Source organism: Leptinotarsa decemlineata, unplaced genomic scaffold (assembly GCF_025532065.1).
Source record: "Leptinotarsa decemlineata unplaced genomic scaffold, Ldec_3_MD MMD2_tig00026361_RagTag_RagTag, whole genome shotgun sequence".
Classification (NCBI taxonomy): Eukaryota; Metazoa; Arthropoda; class Insecta; order Coleoptera; family Chrysomelidae; genus Leptinotarsa; species Leptinotarsa decemlineata.
The window spans coordinates 1,815,784-1,835,913 of NW_027412704.1; the positions used below are offsets into that span (position 1 = coordinate 1,815,784).

At 34.3% G+C, this 20,130-nt stretch overlaps 1 protein-coding gene and 1 long non-coding RNA gene across 6 annotated transcripts in view; both read left to right on the forward strand.

The window, feature by feature from the left end:
- Positions 1–9,472, forward strand: part of Dh31 (diuretic hormone class 2) — a 79,938-nt gene extending 70,466 nt beyond the window's left edge. For 2 of the 4 annotated variants that reach the window (XM_074184963.1, XM_074184964.1), the window contains exon 4: positions 7,303–9,472. In XM_074184963.1, the coding sequence (XP_074041064.1) occupies positions 7,303–7,441 (139 nt within the window). In that variant the 3' untranslated portion in view covers positions 7,442–9,472. Of the gene's footprint in view, positions 1–3,610; positions 3,909–7,302 lie in introns of those variants that run through there. The other 2 variants (XM_074184961.1, XM_074184962.1) reach the window with 1 other exon arrangement.
- A 5,867-nt stretch (positions 9,473–15,339) lies between these two features.
- Positions 15,340–19,519, forward strand: LOC111502793 (uncharacterized). 2 transcript variants are annotated; one of them, XR_012467967.1, is made up of 4 exons: positions 15,340–15,522; positions 15,663–15,807; positions 18,942–19,202; positions 19,276–19,517. It is a non-coding gene; the product is annotated as an uncharacterized lncRNA (long non-coding RNA). The 2 variants fall into 2 exon arrangements; XR_012467966.1 differs by having other exon boundaries at positions 18,942–19,519.
- Positions 19,520–20,130: the final 611 nt, after the last annotated feature.

The following is a 20,130-nucleotide window of genomic DNA, read 5'->3' on the forward strand; positions in this document are numbered from 1 at the left end:
AATGAGGTTGGAAATTAAAATTACGGTGGCATTGAGAGTTTGTACTGTTAATTTCATTTAGAGGGTTTGAATAATGAACTGGTAACATATTTAGGGGACAATTTGTTGTTAGGTTTCCACCGCAACACATGCTATATTATACCATAGCTTCTTGGGTCATGTCAATACCAACTGAATTTTTCAGTGCAGACATTATCGAAAGGAATGAACAACGGAAATATCAAAATTTTGAAGAACAAACTATTCGATACTAGAGAAACGTTTTTTTCTTCTACAGAGAATAGAAATCGCAATTCAAAGAGAAAATGGTGCTTCAATTTCAAATACTATCTCAGTTTCGCGAGGACTCTACGAATTGATGATATTTCCTAGAAATCAATCAAATAGCAAAACCTAGAGGGACATCAAAGACAGTATATTATCTTTTTCAACAGAGAAAAAATTATCTGTGACTCCAACGATCTCCGTCACCAACTATTATTCTAGTGGTACGTCATACCAAGACGGAGACGATAACGGAGACGACGGAGACGATAACGGAGACGACGGAGGCGATAACGGAGACGACGGAGACGATAATTCCTCATCCTACTGTTACAGTCACAGGGAGAATCAATAAAATTCCAGATTACCAACAGTAGGAAACTGCTGTTGTAGTGAAACGCATATGGGAAATAAAGTCTATTATTTGTGAAGACTTATAATTATTATAATACCATAAATAGTGAATCTCAGATTATTCAGAAGTAGACATTAACGGTGAACGGAGCAGAAAAACATTTTCAACATTATTACACCAGTAACACACCCTTCACTCAAATCCCATGGGCTCAGTGGGCAAAAAATACCAGTAACAAGTTTTTATTGAACAGTGTAAACCGTTACTTATCAAATACAAGCTGGTTGTTGAAATATCTTGAAAATCATACCTACATTAAAGACATCAATACTGATATTTCTAGTATGAAGGGTTCTCTAATCAAATCACTATATCAAAAGTATCAAGACACCGTGGTTGTTAGACAAAATGATAGACACAATTTCTTTGGAGAATCAAATCCAATAATTCACTTCTCTTTCCATGGGAATCAATTCCAATAATGAACTCTCTTCTTTCAGTTATGGAACTTTTCATATTCTACATATTGCCACAAGTTTTTCTGAAGAAATAAGAATTTATGGATATTTTAATAAATTTATGCATGCACCGTACTCGTACCGATGAAATATTTCAACATTTTCCTCATCCCACATACATTAGGACCCTCCATTTCCAGACCGTGTCCACTTCCACAGTTAACCCAAATTACTAGAAATAACGACTTCACGAAAAAATTACTGAAAGGGTCACTACGCGGACCCCTTAATTTCTATTTGACCGTTGAAATTGTCCCTTCCCATCAGGAATTCCCACACGTACGCTCCTAAAACAATGTTTGTGATCGTCAACTGTTCTTCGTGATATCGTGATGTGAGAGGAAAATACGACGGCTGCTTCAATAAACGGTTAGTGCGTGCGTTTCATGTTCTCACAGTCGATGTCTGCTTTTTTATTGCTTGTGTTTTTGTTCTATCTCCATACTAGTGTACGATTACGGCAAATGAGAAATTCGCAGTGTGATAATCAAGTTTTCAGATGGGAGTCAACGACTCCATAGCGTTCTTGATGCTGTTCTGTGAATTGTGCAAATGATGTCTAGAGACAACACTTGTCAAATAAGGAAGATACACATACATGAACATAGATGAACAGGTGAAATTATTGTCAAATCTAACAAATGAAATAGTTGTCATCAAATTATTGGTAGTTTCTTAGGAATTCATTGAATAGAACTGGCAGATATAGAAATGAAATTATATATTATTTTTCAATCATACAACAACATTCAGGTTATTAGCACAATCAGTGTAGGATTACACTACACAAAGCTATGGAGACAGCTTGTCATGTCATATAAGACCTGGAAACACAGGCGACAATTATTTTGTGAACAGCACAAGTTATGAATATTACTGGAGTTATATCCCAACACCAAACCGTTATTATAACACCCCGAGACGTGTTTCGATCACCAAGTGATCATCTTCAAGAGGAAGATTAATCTTCGAGAGGATGATCTTGTTGCATAGTGGTTTAGAATTGTGATTTAGGATTTAGGTTGAAATAAAGTTGTGTTTTATTGGGTTTTGATATCGATAGTTTTGTTGGAATGAAAAACCCAATGAAAATAAAGAACTTATCGTTATAATGCTCAGAATATTTCGAAAAGTCATATCATAAACTCTAGAAGTAGCTTTGTTGTCAAGATTGAACTGCTGAAAATTTTACCAGCTATATGACTTGCACCTTACTATATATAATCGTTCTTGAACACCATCTCTTCATCAATCTTCTTCCTTCCCGGAACTAAAAATGTGCAGGTAACCTAACCTATCGTACATGACATGCAATATATGCATGTTTAGGACAGCAGACAAGATTTCTGAATAATCGGAATAAAGTCCTGGGAGAGACTCATGGAAGATGCCCTGTATAAAGAAGACAAACAACCCTAATTATGTACAGAAGAATATGACGAACACCTAACAAAAACATGTAAAAACTTGTTTAAGAAACAAAATTGTTGGAATGGGTATGATAAAGAGTTTTCCTGAAACTCAGAAAGATTGCATGACTTCTAAGCACAGAAAAAATTACAATAACTGAGGGTGAAGTTTCAAAAAGTAATCAAGAAAATAATTATCCGAATAAGTATTCTCAAAGAGTCATCTGACCAGTGGGTCACCTGTTCATGTGTTCTTGTGCTTGCCTTCTCATCTGCGGTAGATGTTGTCTCTAGAATGTATTGTATTTAAACAGAAGAAAGTTTTCATTTTGTCACATCATCTAAATACAAATAGAATTTTTGAATCTAATCTTACCTTTCATTAACCCTATTTCTCATTTGGACCGGTCGCAGAGTATACAGTAATTATTTAGTGGTGCTAATCGAAACATAACTCTCTCTAAACACAACATGCCAAGTGACAATGAAAAATTAATGAAGTTGCTATAATCCAGTCGTTGTTGAATTCAAATAATACATGAAAGTGTACGTTTCACTTGAGACTCCAGTTCTATTAAGTCGGAAGAATTTCATATTCGAAGTTCAACTTAATTTTTTTTAGGAATATTGACTTAAATGAATTACTAGGTGTTTCCAAAATAGACGTGCATGGTTTGACGAAAAATCGTGTGAAAGTGTGTTTCCTAAGAGTGCTAAAAAATTTTGAATGAAAGATGAAAAGTAATATGGAATGAAATTTTTCCAATAATATTCCATCATTATACATCGAAGGCATCTTATAAAATGATTCATTCGTCACCTGGTATGTTGTATGGTTAACATAACCTCAAAAAATATATATTCCTCATATATCCATCTGGTTCTCGTCCGTAAGTATTGAAAGAAAGAAAATAGTTTTAATGAGTTAATTTTAATAGCATGCAAAAGATTTGCAACAGTGAAAAAAATTGAATTCTTCAATTTGACGCATTATAAAGAAAGTGTTTATGATTTTTTCTGTTTTTTTTTGTAACTGAATTATTCATAACTTCCTATGTTTACAGCGTATCGTCCAAGAGATCTACTTACCAAAAGTCTTCCATTTCGAAAAATGAAGAGGATCACCACGAAAACCAAAACAAGAGAGTAATAGATTTGGGAACGCAAAGCAGAGGATATTCGGGAAAAATGGAGAACATGTATCTAACGAATGCTGATATGTTGAGACGCATCGGCAAAAGAACTTCCTTCGAAAGGTCATATAATTAGAAATCTGCTAGGAAGGAATCATATGGATATTCACCCTATTTAAGTTTGATGAAAATTTGATTGAAATAAAATATTCTTATACTTTGTTGAGTATATTTCCATTTTATTTCGATGCCTATTGAAAGTATGGCTGAACCTTTCCTTTCCAATGAAAACTTGGCCACCCCTGTAAATAACAAACGGATTCGCGGCCAATATTACAAAGAATATTGACCACACTGTATAATAAAACTCAAATTTACTACTACACTCTCAATACAACACAAAAACTCTAATTGAACTTCAAATAAATGCTCAAATGTCTATCGCCTCATTAGCTCACTTCGCTCTGCACTTTCCGAACTAGAATGCCTCTCCCAAATCGTGGTAATACTCATATACATCGATGGAAGTCTTTAGAAGCCGATGGAACAATTCCCGAACAGAAGCAGGCATTCCAGAAAGATCGAGAGAGATAGACAATTGAAATTGAGAGTGACCTTGGCCAAGTCGCAGTTGATCGAAGAAGACTAGCGACGGCGGTGTTATTTTTTCAGGGGATAATTTACAACGATATGTTGATTTTTGTTTCGAAAAACTTTAATTTTGATACAAAATTCACCTAATAACAAGACGTATTTTATTACATCTAGTGGTTTTGTAAGTGGTGTAGTTTGTGAGGGTTCCTGTTGAAGGCTTGGGCGGGGACGGATTAGTTTCATACTGGCATTTTGAGTTTCAACTTGACAATTTCATTCTCATCATAGCTTAGTACATCTCAATTTGTTAGTGGTTATCTTTTACAAGTTTGTAATGGTGGCAATCCTCTTAATTATATAATAGTAGCTTAGTGACCTTCTTCCTGATCCTTGGGCATTGCGATTCTAGGCCCTTTTTGGTATGGATTCTTCTCCTTTTTTGTGACGGGTAGTCCAGGTACAATAGCTAGGGTCGGTTATCGAAGGGGTTTGGATCTGATGTGGCCTAGGGTAGGGTTTGAATTCTGGTGTGACCCCAGGCTGTGTTGCTGCTCAATCGCCAGCAGAAATTCACCGATGAAATTTCTCCGAGATATCTTCCAGTGCTCCTAGAAGTCTGGCTGAGGTAGGGGTTGCGCCCGTCCAGACTATTCCCACTCCTCCACTTTTGCCATCGCCCAGTCGACCAATCAGAAGCTACTGCGCGCAACAGCGGGAAATTCAAATCATTCTCACTTCAAAGAGACAGGCCACCTATCTAAGCATGGTCCAAGTGGCCACAAGCGGCTGAAAATTTCATGGGAAATTGAAATAAAAAAATTATCTTACAATTAAACTCTGGTCATCGGCGTGGTATGCTTGGTCGTTAGCCTCGACACCAACGTGAGATCTTGGAAGTAATTGTGAACTGGTGATAGTGATGGGGTCGGAAGTTGTTTTGTCGGATGTCATCGGTGATTCCGTTTCTTACAGGACTTCGTCTGGGACTTCGAATTGGTCCTTGAATTAGGAAGTGGCTTCCCCCCAAAAAAGGGTGCTTTTTTCTTGGGATCCTTCTGATGGCTGCGTATGTCTTCCAAGGGGTAGTTAGCGAATCGATTAATGCGATGTTGATGCTGCTGATGGCCGATTGACGTTCGTTAGAAGGCTATAGGTAATGTATGTCATAGAAGTTGCGAAGAATTCTTCTCTCGGTTGTTAGCAAACCGTGGGATTGTCTCGGAGAGATCGAGACATAGGTCATAGCTTTATAGCCCAGGATCGGTCTCATGAACATTGTATATGTGTGAAGTAAAGTCTTACTGACGAATCTTCTGAGCTTGCTTCTCGGTAATCTCAGGAGATTAGCTCTTTTCTGAATTCTGTCCAGGGTGTCTGTCCAGGTTGGTTTCCCAATCAAGCATCCTTGTGGAAGTCATTCTTAAGTGGGATCACCTAGTCTCAGAGCGGAAGATTCTCTACCGAAAGACTGAGATTCGAATTATTAGTAGTTAGTTTGGGTATCATGGCTAGAAATTGAGAAGAGGGGCGTCAACAAGTCCGTGCCCTGGAGGATTTCATCTTAGGAAGTTCGGGTAGTGGTTGGTAATGATCTTGAGGGCGGATTTATTATCGGTGTGGAAGACAGGGGGTAGGCCCGCGTGTATTATCGAAAACTTTTTGGAAAGCCAAAAGGACCTGATTTACTATCTCTCGAAGAATGAATAAACATCGATGTTTCATCAGTACTAACCATGAGAATGATGGATATGTTCAGGACAGTACTCATAGAAATTATCTCGGACCTCTATATCAGTGCACTTGGAATAAAAACTACTTGCCTTGGTTTATCTATGTGCATAAAAATTAATAATTTTTTGTGATCAATGAGTGGATATTTTACGGGAAGCTAGTAAAAGACGTTCAGTCATCTCGTGCCGTGTCAAAAACTAAACCAAGTTCATGAACTGTTCAGGCAATTGTATTAAAAATTGTGTATCATCATTTTCAATGGCGATAACGGGAAAACATCAAAACCGATTATATATCCATATTATATGTGAGCATTTTACGAAAATAACCAATTTCCAAAGTGACAAATGATTATTTGATGGGGTGCAAAAGTATGAAATATCAATTTGAAACCCCTTTCATCCACTTCATCCACCTATAAACTAGACCATTAACACCTTTCAATGCCAATGAACACTCAACCTGAATAATGGTAGCTCGACATCAGCCACTATATGCTCTCCGTAAAACAAAATTTCCATTTTTATCATGTATATACAATAATAAAATCCAATAGTATTATTAGAGCCTGATATCCAACCAGATATTCAAATTTCAAAGGGAAGTGAATCATACATTTGTATGTATTTTATTTTATTCATTTATTAGTTTGAAAAACATTGTCATCGTCAATCTCAACTATCATCTCAACTTTAGGATCCGAGGATCTCAACTGAAAGATTAAAAACATTCTCTAACTGTAATTACTTTTGAAAATTTTTCGGAACTGTGAATCGTCCTACATTTTATTCATGATTCAGTCGAAAAATATTGATTTCCAAAAAGAAACCTTGTATTAGGAGGGCTGGAGAGAAGTTCGTAGGCTGATACATAGATGGCGCTGCTAGTAATGAATGCATATGATTCTTAGTCAACCCTAACCTTCAAAAGACACGTGACAAATTTCACAGCTGTCGGACTTTTAGTTTGTGGGATAGAATATTTTGAGTGAAGCAACTTTTGTTAGTCTGGATGAAATGGATAAGAAGGAATTTCGTGTGTTAGTGAAGCACTGCTTTTTGGCAAAAAGAAATACCACTGAAGTCAAGGCTTGGCTTGATAAACATTATTCGGTCTCTGCAACCGTTCAGAAGTGCTTTGCTGACTTTAAACGAGCTGAAATGTGCAACAATGCATGCAGGCATCATGGTCACGCCAAAGGAATAGAAACCATGTATTCTGTTCAATTATTTTGATGTCGTACATAACTCTAGGTCTCTGTTTATCATGAATCAGTAATTGAAAATTATTTATTTCAGCTCTAAACGAGGCCTGGACTTGGGACTCGGCCGCGGATTCTCAGGATCGCAAGCTGCCAAACACCTGATGGGACTCGCAGCTGCAAACTTCGCAGGAGGTCCAGGACGAAGACGCAGGAGCGACGATGACGAAGCATAAGATGTTCCAATACCTAAACCCTCATTACACAACTTCCTGGCGACGCTGTCTTAAGCCGCGTCTACACGAGCATAAATCCACCATTTCTGGAAACATTCGACGTTGCTTTCATCAATCAACTGTCATATTTTTACTGTTAGGGTAATTGATGAACAACAGTTGGGAAACATGTGTACTTCTGCTGTCGTGGTTGAGAGCTTCCGTTATTTTTGATATTACTTTATAATTATCTAGATAATATGTTTGGAAAGGCAAGCAACGAAGTACCGCAAAATCGATAATAATATGTTTCTACAATAAACACTTGCTCCTGTTGAATCATACTCAAAACTGTGAATTCTTTCATTCGGTTTCAACTGTAAAGTCGCGCTTTATCTGGACCTCATCACGATCAGCGCCTGTAGACAGCAAACTCCTCGGATGTGCACTTTTAACTTGATGGTTCACATCTATTATAAATTCATTAAGAGTGTAATTGTTGATAAAACAAAATTTGACCTGTAATCTATCCTAGCCTACACTGGAGGCAAATATAAAATAATTCTTTCATGAAGGTGAATGTTAGTCTAACAAGAAAACTGATGAAAAGTTTTGAAGAAATAAATTCCAAAGATTTGCAAGCCGGGATCGTCCAACCACGAAAGTATTTGATGAAAAATTGTGATTAGTTCAAGGCATGCAATTTGTTTTGCCATTTTTGTTCTGATATATATCGTCACTGCATAGTATTCATTCGAGAAGTTTGCTACCTTCGAACAATTCTCAAAATTCCATACTATTAGGTTGGGTAACTTCACAATTCAAAGTGTGTGACTGGTAGATATCTTGAGGTAATATTTTGGGCAATTTCAGCAATAGAACCAATTTCAGATATGCAGAACCATTGCAACCTTCCAGGACATGTATTACTTCAAGATACATATGTCAATTTTATTTAAATGTTCATATACATATATGCGTATTTATATTTTACCAGTAAATCGATATTTCACGAAGAGGGCTTCAATTAAATTTTATGGTTTTCATTGAAATTATTTTCAATGTACTCTAATTGAGTAATTATCCAGACCAAACAAACAATTAAATACTCATTTGGTTTTAAATGAAATATGCAAACATAATGTCAGTAATATTCGTGTGGAAATTTCTTGCTGAAGGTTACTTAGTTAATTTTAAATTGATCTCATTAAGTGATGCGACCCCATGGTTGCCAATTGCGGTAAAACAATGACATTTGACAATTTGACATTTGCTAATGAATAAATAACCTATCTTTCTGAGTTCCTTCTGCATTTTAATTTTTGAGACATAATTAGGACAGACCATCTTATATTTCTTCATAGCTGATTCTTCATTCTGGAGCCCCAACTTCATATAGGACAACTGGAAATCTCTTGTCTTACATATTCTGGAAATCAGTTTCTCATTTACCAAAAATGAAAATGCAGAAAGAACTCAGAAAGATAGGATATTTATTTATTAGCAAATGTTAAATTATCAAATGTTATTATTTTAACGCACTTGGCAACCATGGGGTCGCATCACTTAATAAGGTCAATTTATGACAGCTTCCCGACATGAAATGTCATTTGATTTGTCTTGATAATACTCAAAAATTTAGCCTCATTTTTTATGTTTCAGGAAACTTTTGTGTACTTTCCAACTTCCAGAGATGTAGATAATAATTGCTCCTGATGACTCGGCTTTAAAGTTCCTAAAATTTTTCTTTTTCGAAATTTGTGTATTAGATCTGATGTAGAAATATATTAGAAAAATAACGTATCGACCTATTAATATTCTGAATACAAAAGTATTTGACGAATCTACAATATTTCGCCAATTACAATGTACTGTGAATTTCTGTGAATACTAGAGGATTTTTTGAACCTAGGATTTGACAGACACTTCCTTAAAAGATAGTTGATGCACCCTACTGAGTTGTGATTGTTACGTTAATGTCAGTTATTTAAGTGGATAAATAAATGTACAGTGAATATATTTAATTTCAATAAAGTTCATAAAAGTAACCAACGAAGATGTTCTTATTTGGAGGCAGCATAAAATCAATACAAGTGGGTTATATGGAATATAAAGACAAGAAGTGAATTGGTCATTAATGTCTGCTGGAATAGACACAATGACCGATTTATATTATGTTCAGAGGTATTTACTGTTTTCAAACATATTTACTATTTCAACATACGAGTATAGTTTGAAATTCACGCCAAAACGCTCACCGCCCTCTCTTTGTTGAAGACTTCGAACAAAACACTTGAATTGTTTAAATATTCTACCGAGTTCTCTCTCATTGGAAAATGAACTTGTGGCGCCATCTCTTCAACTAAAGATGAACATAGGTGGTAAAATAATAATTGGAATATCCTGACTGTTCCTTGAAGAAAAGTGAAATCACTTCAAAATTGGTTTTATCTTTGTAGTATAGTCTATATACAAAGTTCTATTTAAACAAGACCTGATCCTTGTTTGAAAACATTTTGGTGTACCTGTATGCCGATAGATGGCTCTACATGAATAACTCAAGGATGAATAAATTTCAATATTACACTGAGAAACCTACATGGTATCTCATGATTATTAATGGTTATTTCTGTAGAAATATTGACAAACAAGTAACTTCTTTCGCCAAGTTTCGTTTTCTCAGTTCATAGTTTTGCTGTTTTCAGATTTCGTGGAAAGACATGCATAGAAACGCTTTCTGAAACGTTGTTATTTTACGTTGGGTCACTTAACGATATCTACGGGACTCACTAGACAGTATGAAGATCTGACCTGAAATTTGAGTGAATGTATATTATAATGACTTGACTGAATATTTGTGACAACGGCTTCTTGAGACAATTATGCATGTTTTCCTTGAGTTTAAAGTTTGAGTTGTAAAATATAGATGGCGCCCAGATTTAGGCGGTGCTAACTGCGATTTGTAAACTTACAGATTCTTACCTGAGTGATAGTTAGAAAATTCACCAACAGATGTCTATAGGGTATCAATTAGCAGCAAATTTATTCAAAACTGAAATACAAGTGGATCTATAATTGATCAGGTGTGCAGGTTGAATGGACTTGATAAGCAAGTACCCATTGAGGATGAGAGAGAGGTTTTATCACTTTTTCCCTTCTCTGTAGAAGGATGGAATAAAATACCGTTCAATGGTGTAGTGTAGTGGATCAAATATAAGTGTAAACTGAACAATTTTGAAACCGGGAGGGACGAGGAAATCTATAAACAACACAACGTATAATGTATGATTAGTACAAAGATAGCAAATAATCAATCAACACATAATTTGTATTCTGTACTTAGACACTATTGAGAAAATATACGTTGGTATCAGCGCCGCTACTTACACAACCAGAACTACAAAGCCAGCGTTAATATATCAACTCGTAGCTGTATTTGCACCGATTATGATTTGCATCTGCTTAAAGTATTTGTACATTCAAGGTGTCTGGCAGGTGTAGCTGAAGTGATTCCTTTATTTCACGAGTGCAGAGTTGTTCGAATTATTATTTCTATATATACCTAGGCTTTTAGAAAATATTCATATAAGTACATATAAATGTATCTGTCATATGTTCATCGTAAAATGTAAATATATGAATTATGCATTAAATTTGATATGATGAATATTATAATGACTCGTTTACTTCTCTGTAGAGTTAATTCTGAATGATCACTGTTAGTTTGAATAATATTGTCAGGAATTCATTTTGATCTGCTGTAAAAACACGTTTTCTTCCCCTACATAATCCGAACAAACTGAAATAATGCAAAAGTTATTTGTTAAAGGTACTTTTCCAACGTCCCCTACCATCCTTGTTGACCTCATTTAACTAAATTGATTCCAACGACTTCGTAGACGCATTTGAAACGTTTCTATTTTTTCTCTCGAGTTCGACTTTACCTATTGATTGAAACGACAAAAACGGATAGATTTGCGACCAATAAATTATCCGGAAAACGCCGAGCGAAACCATAAATATTTTTTTATTGTCTGCAATTTTAATCTAAACGTAGATATTATTCTTATCGTAGGTAAGACAGGTACACAGCAAAAGTAGTAGAAGAAGAGTTTATAAAATCAATCAGAATTCTCTCCTTTTCCAGGTTGTTCCCTGAATGGTGTTTAAAAAATCAAGGGCATATAGAAAATGATAAATCAATATACGTTGTCTGTTCAAAAATATAAGGTGAATTTTCATTTTTATCAAGAAATATTTATTTATTCATCAATTTCTTGTATAGTTCAAGTAAACGTAAAGGGCAATCTTCCTCCCAACAGCTTCCCTTTAATAATATAGTTAGGGAGCTAAGCAATTTCGTTATTTCCACAATTAATTTGGAAGTGTCCAATCCCCATATAGGTAGTATTTTTCAACAAAAATTACTTTTTCAGTCCTTTTCTGTCAGTCTTCTTCGGTAATATCAAATACTTCTTCTTTAATTAGCTCTATTACCTTCTTATCAAATTTTGGAAAATTATTTTTACGTCTGTTTTGTTTCAATTTTCCCCAAATCAACCCGATGGGATTGAAAACACAAAAATAAGGGGGAAGTCTCAGTATGGTGTGTCCATACTTTTCAGCAATACTCTCAAGGGCATACACTTTCCAAAACGTTCAGTCTGTAAATCTTCAAGTACTTGGTTTTTGGTATAGTTATTTTCAAAATACAAATTGTTATCCATTGAAAAACTTTGTATCCCATCTTTCCTCGAATTTTTATTCGGTACTTTGATGAGCTGTCGCGAATGAGGAAGCGTTGTCAAGAACTATTACCCTATTGGCAACCAAATTTGGGATCAACGTGTTTTCAAACCATTCCTCGAAAATACTAGCTTCCATGTTCTTATGATAGTCAACATTGCAGTCTTCAAGTTTTGTTCCACATAATTTCGAAGAATTCTGAACCTATCCTTTACTTCCTCGGCAATGCACAATGATTAGGCGCAATCCTTTGTTTGCAGACATGTTAGGCGTACACATTCTCGAACCATCAGTCCACCCTTTCGTAGCTGTGTCGTGAGTGTCATACCAAGTTTCGTCCAAATAGAAAATTTGCCGTTATTCTTGTCTATATTTAGTTATTTGTTCTAAGTATTTGTTACACAATTCCACTATTCTTCTGCTTTCCATAACTGCTTGACATTTGTTTATTATTTTAAATCTAAATCGTAGTTTCTTCATCCAATTCTGAAGAGTTTTGTCACAGCAGCTCACGTTATGGACGGAAGTATTCAATTTCTTCCTTATGATTTCAGTTGTAGGAATCTCATTGCTTTTTTAACAGACGTATATTGTTTTTTTCAATAATTTGTTTAGATGAACATCTAAAGGTTTTGGTAATCCCGTATCACATCGCGTCTCGCGTTCATAAGGTTTGTTTTTGACGTTATTACGTACAGTTGAGAAAGGAATTTCGAACAATGCTGATATGTCGCTGATATGTTGCTAATATGTCGAAATCAAACTCGAGATACGTTGAAACATACTCTTTGTGTTTCAATATTCAAAAGGCATCCGAATCCTATTCACTGATATCTCTTCTTCGCATTGTTCACCATCGCTATTGGAATCACTAAACAGGAAAAAAGTTGTTATCACACTCGTTATTACTTTTAGTACTTGTCCAAGGACGCCACATTTTAAACAGATAACAAAAATTTTAATTATAACTGCACCAATATCGAATTTCAACGCTCAAATCGCACACCAACATAACCTCTACTCCACTACTAGGTTAGGTTAGGCTAAATCTGAAAAGAGCGGAGTGGCAGCCATCAATTCATTGGTGGCTAGTGAAAAATACAAAATGATTCTATGACTCTAACATAACTATTTTAGGTTTATTTGAGAAGTTTTCAAGGATTGAGTATAATTGCCCGATAGGAATGAATTCATTAAAGGCAAGTTAGTTGGATCAGTTTAAACGTTCCTGAGAAATTAGGAATTTTTTTAATTTATTGATTTTCATATTTTCCAAAAGGTAGTTTTAAACCTTTCTTTTGGAAATGAAGGGTTTCCAAGTTTGAAATAACACTTACAGATGTAACACTATCATCGTCAATGGTGTACTTAGAAGTGTTGGGACAAGTTATTTGTTTTATCACTTCATCACCACCGTTTTGCGTAACATTACAAGACGAAACGCTCATTCATACGCAGTTAACTAATTTAATCGCAACCAAAAGACTTCCATTCAAATTGGAAAGCAGATATTACTGTTTCGAAGTTAACCACGTCTTTCAGAGATATGGAGAAGTGGAAAACCAAAAAACTGATATTCTATTGTGATAAGAAATGATTGCCTCTTCTACTGGCACTATCACGGGATAATTTTTACCGCTTTTTCCTATTGACATCACTTGTTTCAATAGTTCTCCCATGCATTTACTTTTCCACTTTTTCAGCTAACGATTCCTGGTCTCCCAAATCTAAAACAATTTTCGAATGGAGACGATCCATTTCATTTTGTACTCTGTTTGATGTCTTGTCCGACCTCAACAGCCAAGTCCCCTCCCAAAAGATGGGGGACTTTTTAGGCCCGCATCGTATAACAAGAAACTATTTCAATGTATCCAATCATCATCGTTACTATATCTCGTAACAGAATACTTGAATCCGCGAATCCTGTTTCATACTTTTATCGATTTCCTTGTGCGAGATCGACGAAATCGAGGCTTTATCCTATAAAAATGTTTCGAGCCGAGCTCATTTCATGAAGCGCGCTGTTCTGACCGCTCAGCCATGGTTACCTTTGATCAGAAATGAAATTTACGTGAAGTCGATGTCGCTAAATGAACACATCAACAGAATTGGATCATACCTAACGATATAGCACACGGACTGGCTATAAATAGACGCTTCTCGTCGTTGGCAGAGTGCACAGTGACTGTGGGCCGTAGACACCTGTTGTTGGCCACATAATCCATATATTTTAATTAAAATAGAAGAAAAAACCTTGCCGGCTTCTCGTTTACGATTCTAAATTCTCTCAGAACGCCATAACGAATCAACAAGGGAAAAATCATTAATTGACGATATATACCTACCAAGAGGCTCAAACTATGCTTCGTTTACCTACATAAAGATTTGACAATATTACTACACAAACTGTTGAACAATAAAATTGAATTCTGCGAGATACTATTTCATATCATTATACAGTGCTTTTCTTCCATGTCCCCCCCTTTTATTTTTTGAACGGGTCAACTCGAAAAATTGAAATTTGGGATAATGAAATTAATGCATGAATACTTTATTTTGAAGTGAAATTGACAGATGAAGCTCTCAAGATAAAAAAAAAATTAAATATAATGTCAATAAATAATAAACTGCTACTGTTTAGATAAAGATTTACAAGCAGTAAAAAATACATGTCAGGCTACCTGATGTGAACCGTTTCACCAAAAGAAAAACTTTACCAAGAGAACATGATCCTGAAACCGGTCCTGAAATTCACCTTGTTTGAAGATAAAAGTATTCGTTAAATGCTAGGCAGAATTCAACTCGAGCAATTTATATAATTTACTAATCTTACATCAAACAAAACACATTTCCTTTTAAAGCTAGGTATGTATTTGAATGCATCACATAAGGCTACATATTTAAAGCCGATTTCTCTCTACATACATGTTCAACTACCGTTTATTAATCTAATTATGACGAAATTTTTCAGACTAACACTCTAATTACAACGTCAAACTATTTATTGAAAATGCACAGCAAATCAAGTCGTTAAATCTGATTCGCATTTACGTTAACAGTATCTATAAATAATTCATTGTTCTCATTTCTTAGATTTGATTTTCTCACGAAAACACCAAATATCCAACAGCACAAATATCATTTTATTCAACTAAACACTGAGACAACCTACATGTTGGTGATGACACAATTACATCTTGAACTTTAGTCAAAATTGTAGTTGCGCAACCATATTTTTCCCCGAGATTATTCCTCTGCAAAATATTTTGCCAACAATTTCAGTAGTTCACAACATCGACAGTAAAAATATCTTGGGTTTGGTGCAATGAAATAATAGATGAACATGTAATGGTTGAGTAAGGAATTATACAAATCGAAACATTAACTACGTAACACATAATAAAACATTGTAAAAAGGGTTCAATTAGAAACGCTCATGAAAAATCGTTTTTTTCAAAAATTCGACAGCAAAAATAACTTCTGCTTACTTCAACAGGGCATGGCGGTTCAAAAAGGTGAAAGTTCAAATTTCGCGGGCTTCACAGAACATGTAAATGACGGCGCTCCCCCTAGACGCCACAGGACATCAACAACCGATGAAAATTAGTTCCCCAGGGATTCACATTGTCAGTAAAACACACGTAACATACAAGGAACCTTCAAATATTTGATTTTCAGACATTTCGAGAAATGTTATTCAGAAAAGTTGTTCAGCATAGATTTGAAGTCATGGCTATCTAGATGAGGTTTTATTTTTTTACCCATTTTCTTAAAATGGGGACTACGATAAAAAATTTGCTGAAACGATGAATAGACAGCATCCTATATACAACGGTTTATTTCAAAAACCTGCAATATTACAAATTACACAACTATGGTGTTAACCACTGTCAATTTTTTTTAAGAGTAAAATAATTTTAAAAATTTTTGGTGCAGAGTTATGTTATTTTGTGGTAACACCGAAAATTACTTAAAATTATACAGTATCGTAACAAGAACGTAATATTCAATAATATCAAATCACAAAACATCAAAATAAAATAGGTATTTTGGAACAAACTCATTGATTTTCTGAAGATTATTTTCGCGAATTATTCTGGACAAGAAAATCTCCAGAAAATCAATGAGTTTGTTCCGAAATACATATTTTATTGTGATGTTTTGTGATTTGATATTTATAAATATCAAGTTCTCGTTACAATACTGTATAATTTTCGAACTTCACTGTTCAAGAACGCTTCCACTTGTAGAACTGCGTTTATATGGAATAAACTTCCTGAATTAGAGAAAATATACAGGAATGAATATAAAAATGCTATTTAAATTCGAGATATGCAATAATACAGGATCCATTTTGCTGAGATCAGCGAAATATCCCTAGATTTTCGTCAGTGGTTTACTTTTGTAGGGTTCAAGGAATAAGAAACACAAATTTGCGGAATTACTAATACGGTTTAACTTATAAGAGAAGAATTTCAAAGTAAAACTACAACTCAACTTGGAGAACATCAATTTTCACCGATCGAAATGAGTTTTAAACTCATAATATAACCTCAAAAAAAATTAAAAAGTTGTAAATCGTAAGGACCTCTAGATACTGAAATAAAGGGCATTTACCTTCAACGCAATATCATTATTATTACATCATTAACCTTTTTTTATGTCAGCTGGTATTATATCCAGGTGCTAAGTAGATGCTGCTTGAAAAAATTTGCCTTTCAATCTTTTTGGCTCACTTGACTTATGACGTAAAAAGAGAATGATGATTTTTTTCAAAATTTCATAAGTATCTATTGTCATAGATTGAAAATACATCGAATATTTTCAATTGGCATGATACGAAATAAGATTTGATTGACATGGTAGATCTTTGTTTAGAAGAATATCATTCTACAATCGCTTTAATCATGACATGAAATAAATCACATAAGCTGCAGCATTAATTTTTCAGGTTTGAAACACCGCAAACCAGTTTATTCTGTCCGCTTAGTTGCAGTTGCCATGGCTGGTGCGAATATACAACAAAAAAGTGTCACTAATCTTAAGCTATTGACCCTCAAAGATGATGTCACCACTTTTGTACCATTTAAATTAAAATTAATGAACGAAAATTTGCTGAATTCCTTAAAAATATTACTTTTCTCAACCAGGTCTTTATGACTATATAACAACATATGTATCTAGAATTATGTTTACTCTACAACCCCACCTTTTTATTAATTAACACGCTTTTATTAGCTTCACCTGTATATATGTATGTATGTTTGTAACTCTCAAGCTCGGGATCTCTATTTGACAAAATTATCGACATTATTGCTTGATCTATTCGAACTCACTTTACGGCTGTTTGATCCCAAAGTTTAGATAAAATGTCAGATTACTAGAATATACACTATTTAGCAGGTAATTAACTCACCCTACCTTAATCTGACGCGCTCCAGAATTTTTGATGATCAATTTTTATTTACTAATCTGATCCTTTATCCTTCACAGGCGGCCTTATATATGGGGCTCATATTTGGTGGAGGTACTTAACCGGGTGCAAGGTATCCCCCTGTATATTAATCTGCCGCGCTATAGTAAATCCCGAAATCCCCGCTTGGGCTTCCCTATTATAGCATACGAAACTAAAAAATGAAAAATAAATATAGTTTGAAAACTAAAAAACACGCTTTTGAAGAACATCGAACTAAAAAGTTGAAAATATTTTTTTTAAATGAGCTTAAGACAATAACAAACGAAAAATACTGCTATTATTGTTTGTATATCAAGCGCCCGTCGCTTTTTTTTACAATAATACAAGTATTTTTCGTTCGTTATTGTTTAAGGCTTATGTAAAAAAATATTTTTTACTTTTCAGTTCGATATTCTTTAGAAGCGCGGCGTATTTTATGATTTTTTAAACTATATTTATTATTGTCCTTTATCTCAAGTATGTCACAGCTTATCACGTTTTCAGATAACAAGTTAAAACAATTGAATATCTTCTAACAGAATATACTGTTTTGAATTTTTTTATTTTGTTAGTAAATAAGATGTAGAATTTTCCAAATGCCGTAAATAACAGCATCTCTATTATCGTTGTAAATATTAACACTTTAAGTGACCAATTTTTTAATGTAATTGCATAAGTATCTTCTGAATTGTTACAGGGACGACCGAATAGAGTATAATTTTCATATTCAGGAACTGTAACTGTGTCCTTGAAGCTCTATATCTCAATAAATATAGCTAGAGAATTTTGTACTCTTTACATTGATGCTGTTAATTGTTTTTCCAAATCCTAATTTTTTGTCTCCTTTCAGCTCATTACTATATGACGTCGTTAAGCGACTTTCATTGTGTTGATGAACGCACTGTTCGAAGTCGGTTTGCAAAAAAATTTCAAAAGAGTTGAGAGAACATGAACAGAGAGTGATTTCAATAGTTTTACTGTCTTATCATAGAATTTTTCTTGAAAGTTGGCAGTAAACGAGACAGTAACCCGGGAAAAAATGTATCAATTACTTTTGAACCACCCTGTATAAAAAACGCCTCGGCACAGCAATAATGATGATGTAACTGCCTCAAACTACTTCAAAAACAGTGAATAACAGTTTTAAAACAAAGATTTCACACTATTTATTCCAAGCATGTAGATATAATTAGTTTTCTTTTATTACACTTATATAATTAGTCTAGAAGTTTCTGTCTGTTTACAAGTCCGAAATATTTAGTAATAGGCGTCTGTTTTGCGATGTTAAATGCGGGAGCAAAACTTGATTTTAATTTTTAGGTACGTTGTCGGGTTTTATCTACCCACAATTTTCTCCGGTATTAAAATAGTCCAAACAGCAATGACGGGCGACTAATGTCCCTGTCTCAGTGGATCAAGGAAAATTAAAGGAGAAGATTGAATTTTTCGTATTTCTGAATCATCCTTCAAATCCATGTCGCAGACTCAAGAAAAACAATTGTTATATGAATCTGTTTTCAAGAAAAACAAATCATGGTACATTATTTATTTAAGGAGGAAATGAATTTGGAATGCCGCAAGGTAGTATTCTCGGTCCCTTACTCTTCCTGATTTATATATAGAGGCCGGAATCTTGAAATCCACTTGTTTTCAGATGGCAACCTCATGTATTTTTCATCCACATAACAAGGAACTGATTTCCGCGGTCAAGTTGCGAACTCAACAACATATATGTATAAATATATATATCAGAGGCAGATCCAGCCAATCCCCTCCTTGTACGCAAAAAATGTTCAATTATGGGACCTAAGCCAGCCCTACACTTTTGCCCATTACCACCAAACCGAAACCAATAACAATATATATATATATATATATATATATATATATATATATATATATATATATATATATATATATACATATACATTCATATATACATATACATTCATATATACATATACATTCATATATACATATACATTCATATATACATATACATTCATATATACATATACATTCATATATACATATACATTCATATATACATATACATTCATATATACATATACATTCATATATACATATACATTCATATATACATATACATTCATATATACATATACATTCATATATACATATACATTCATATATACATATACATTCATATATACATATACATTCATATATACATATACATTCATATATACATATACATTCATATATACATATACTGTATATATGTATTTATACATATTATCTATACATATGCATATTTTGGAATATACACTGTTTTGAATTTGTTGTCTCATCATTATACACACATCGGAAAAGTCTAGGGATATTTTTATAACATACTCGACCACCCTGTAGATTTCTATGGGTTGAACAAAGCCTGCAAAAACGGTAACTAATCTTTTATCAAGTTTTTTACAAACTGTAGGTTTTCGGCTAAAATGAATAATCTGAAAGTGTCGAGTTTCCGTGAAACTGGCAGTCCAGCCGAACA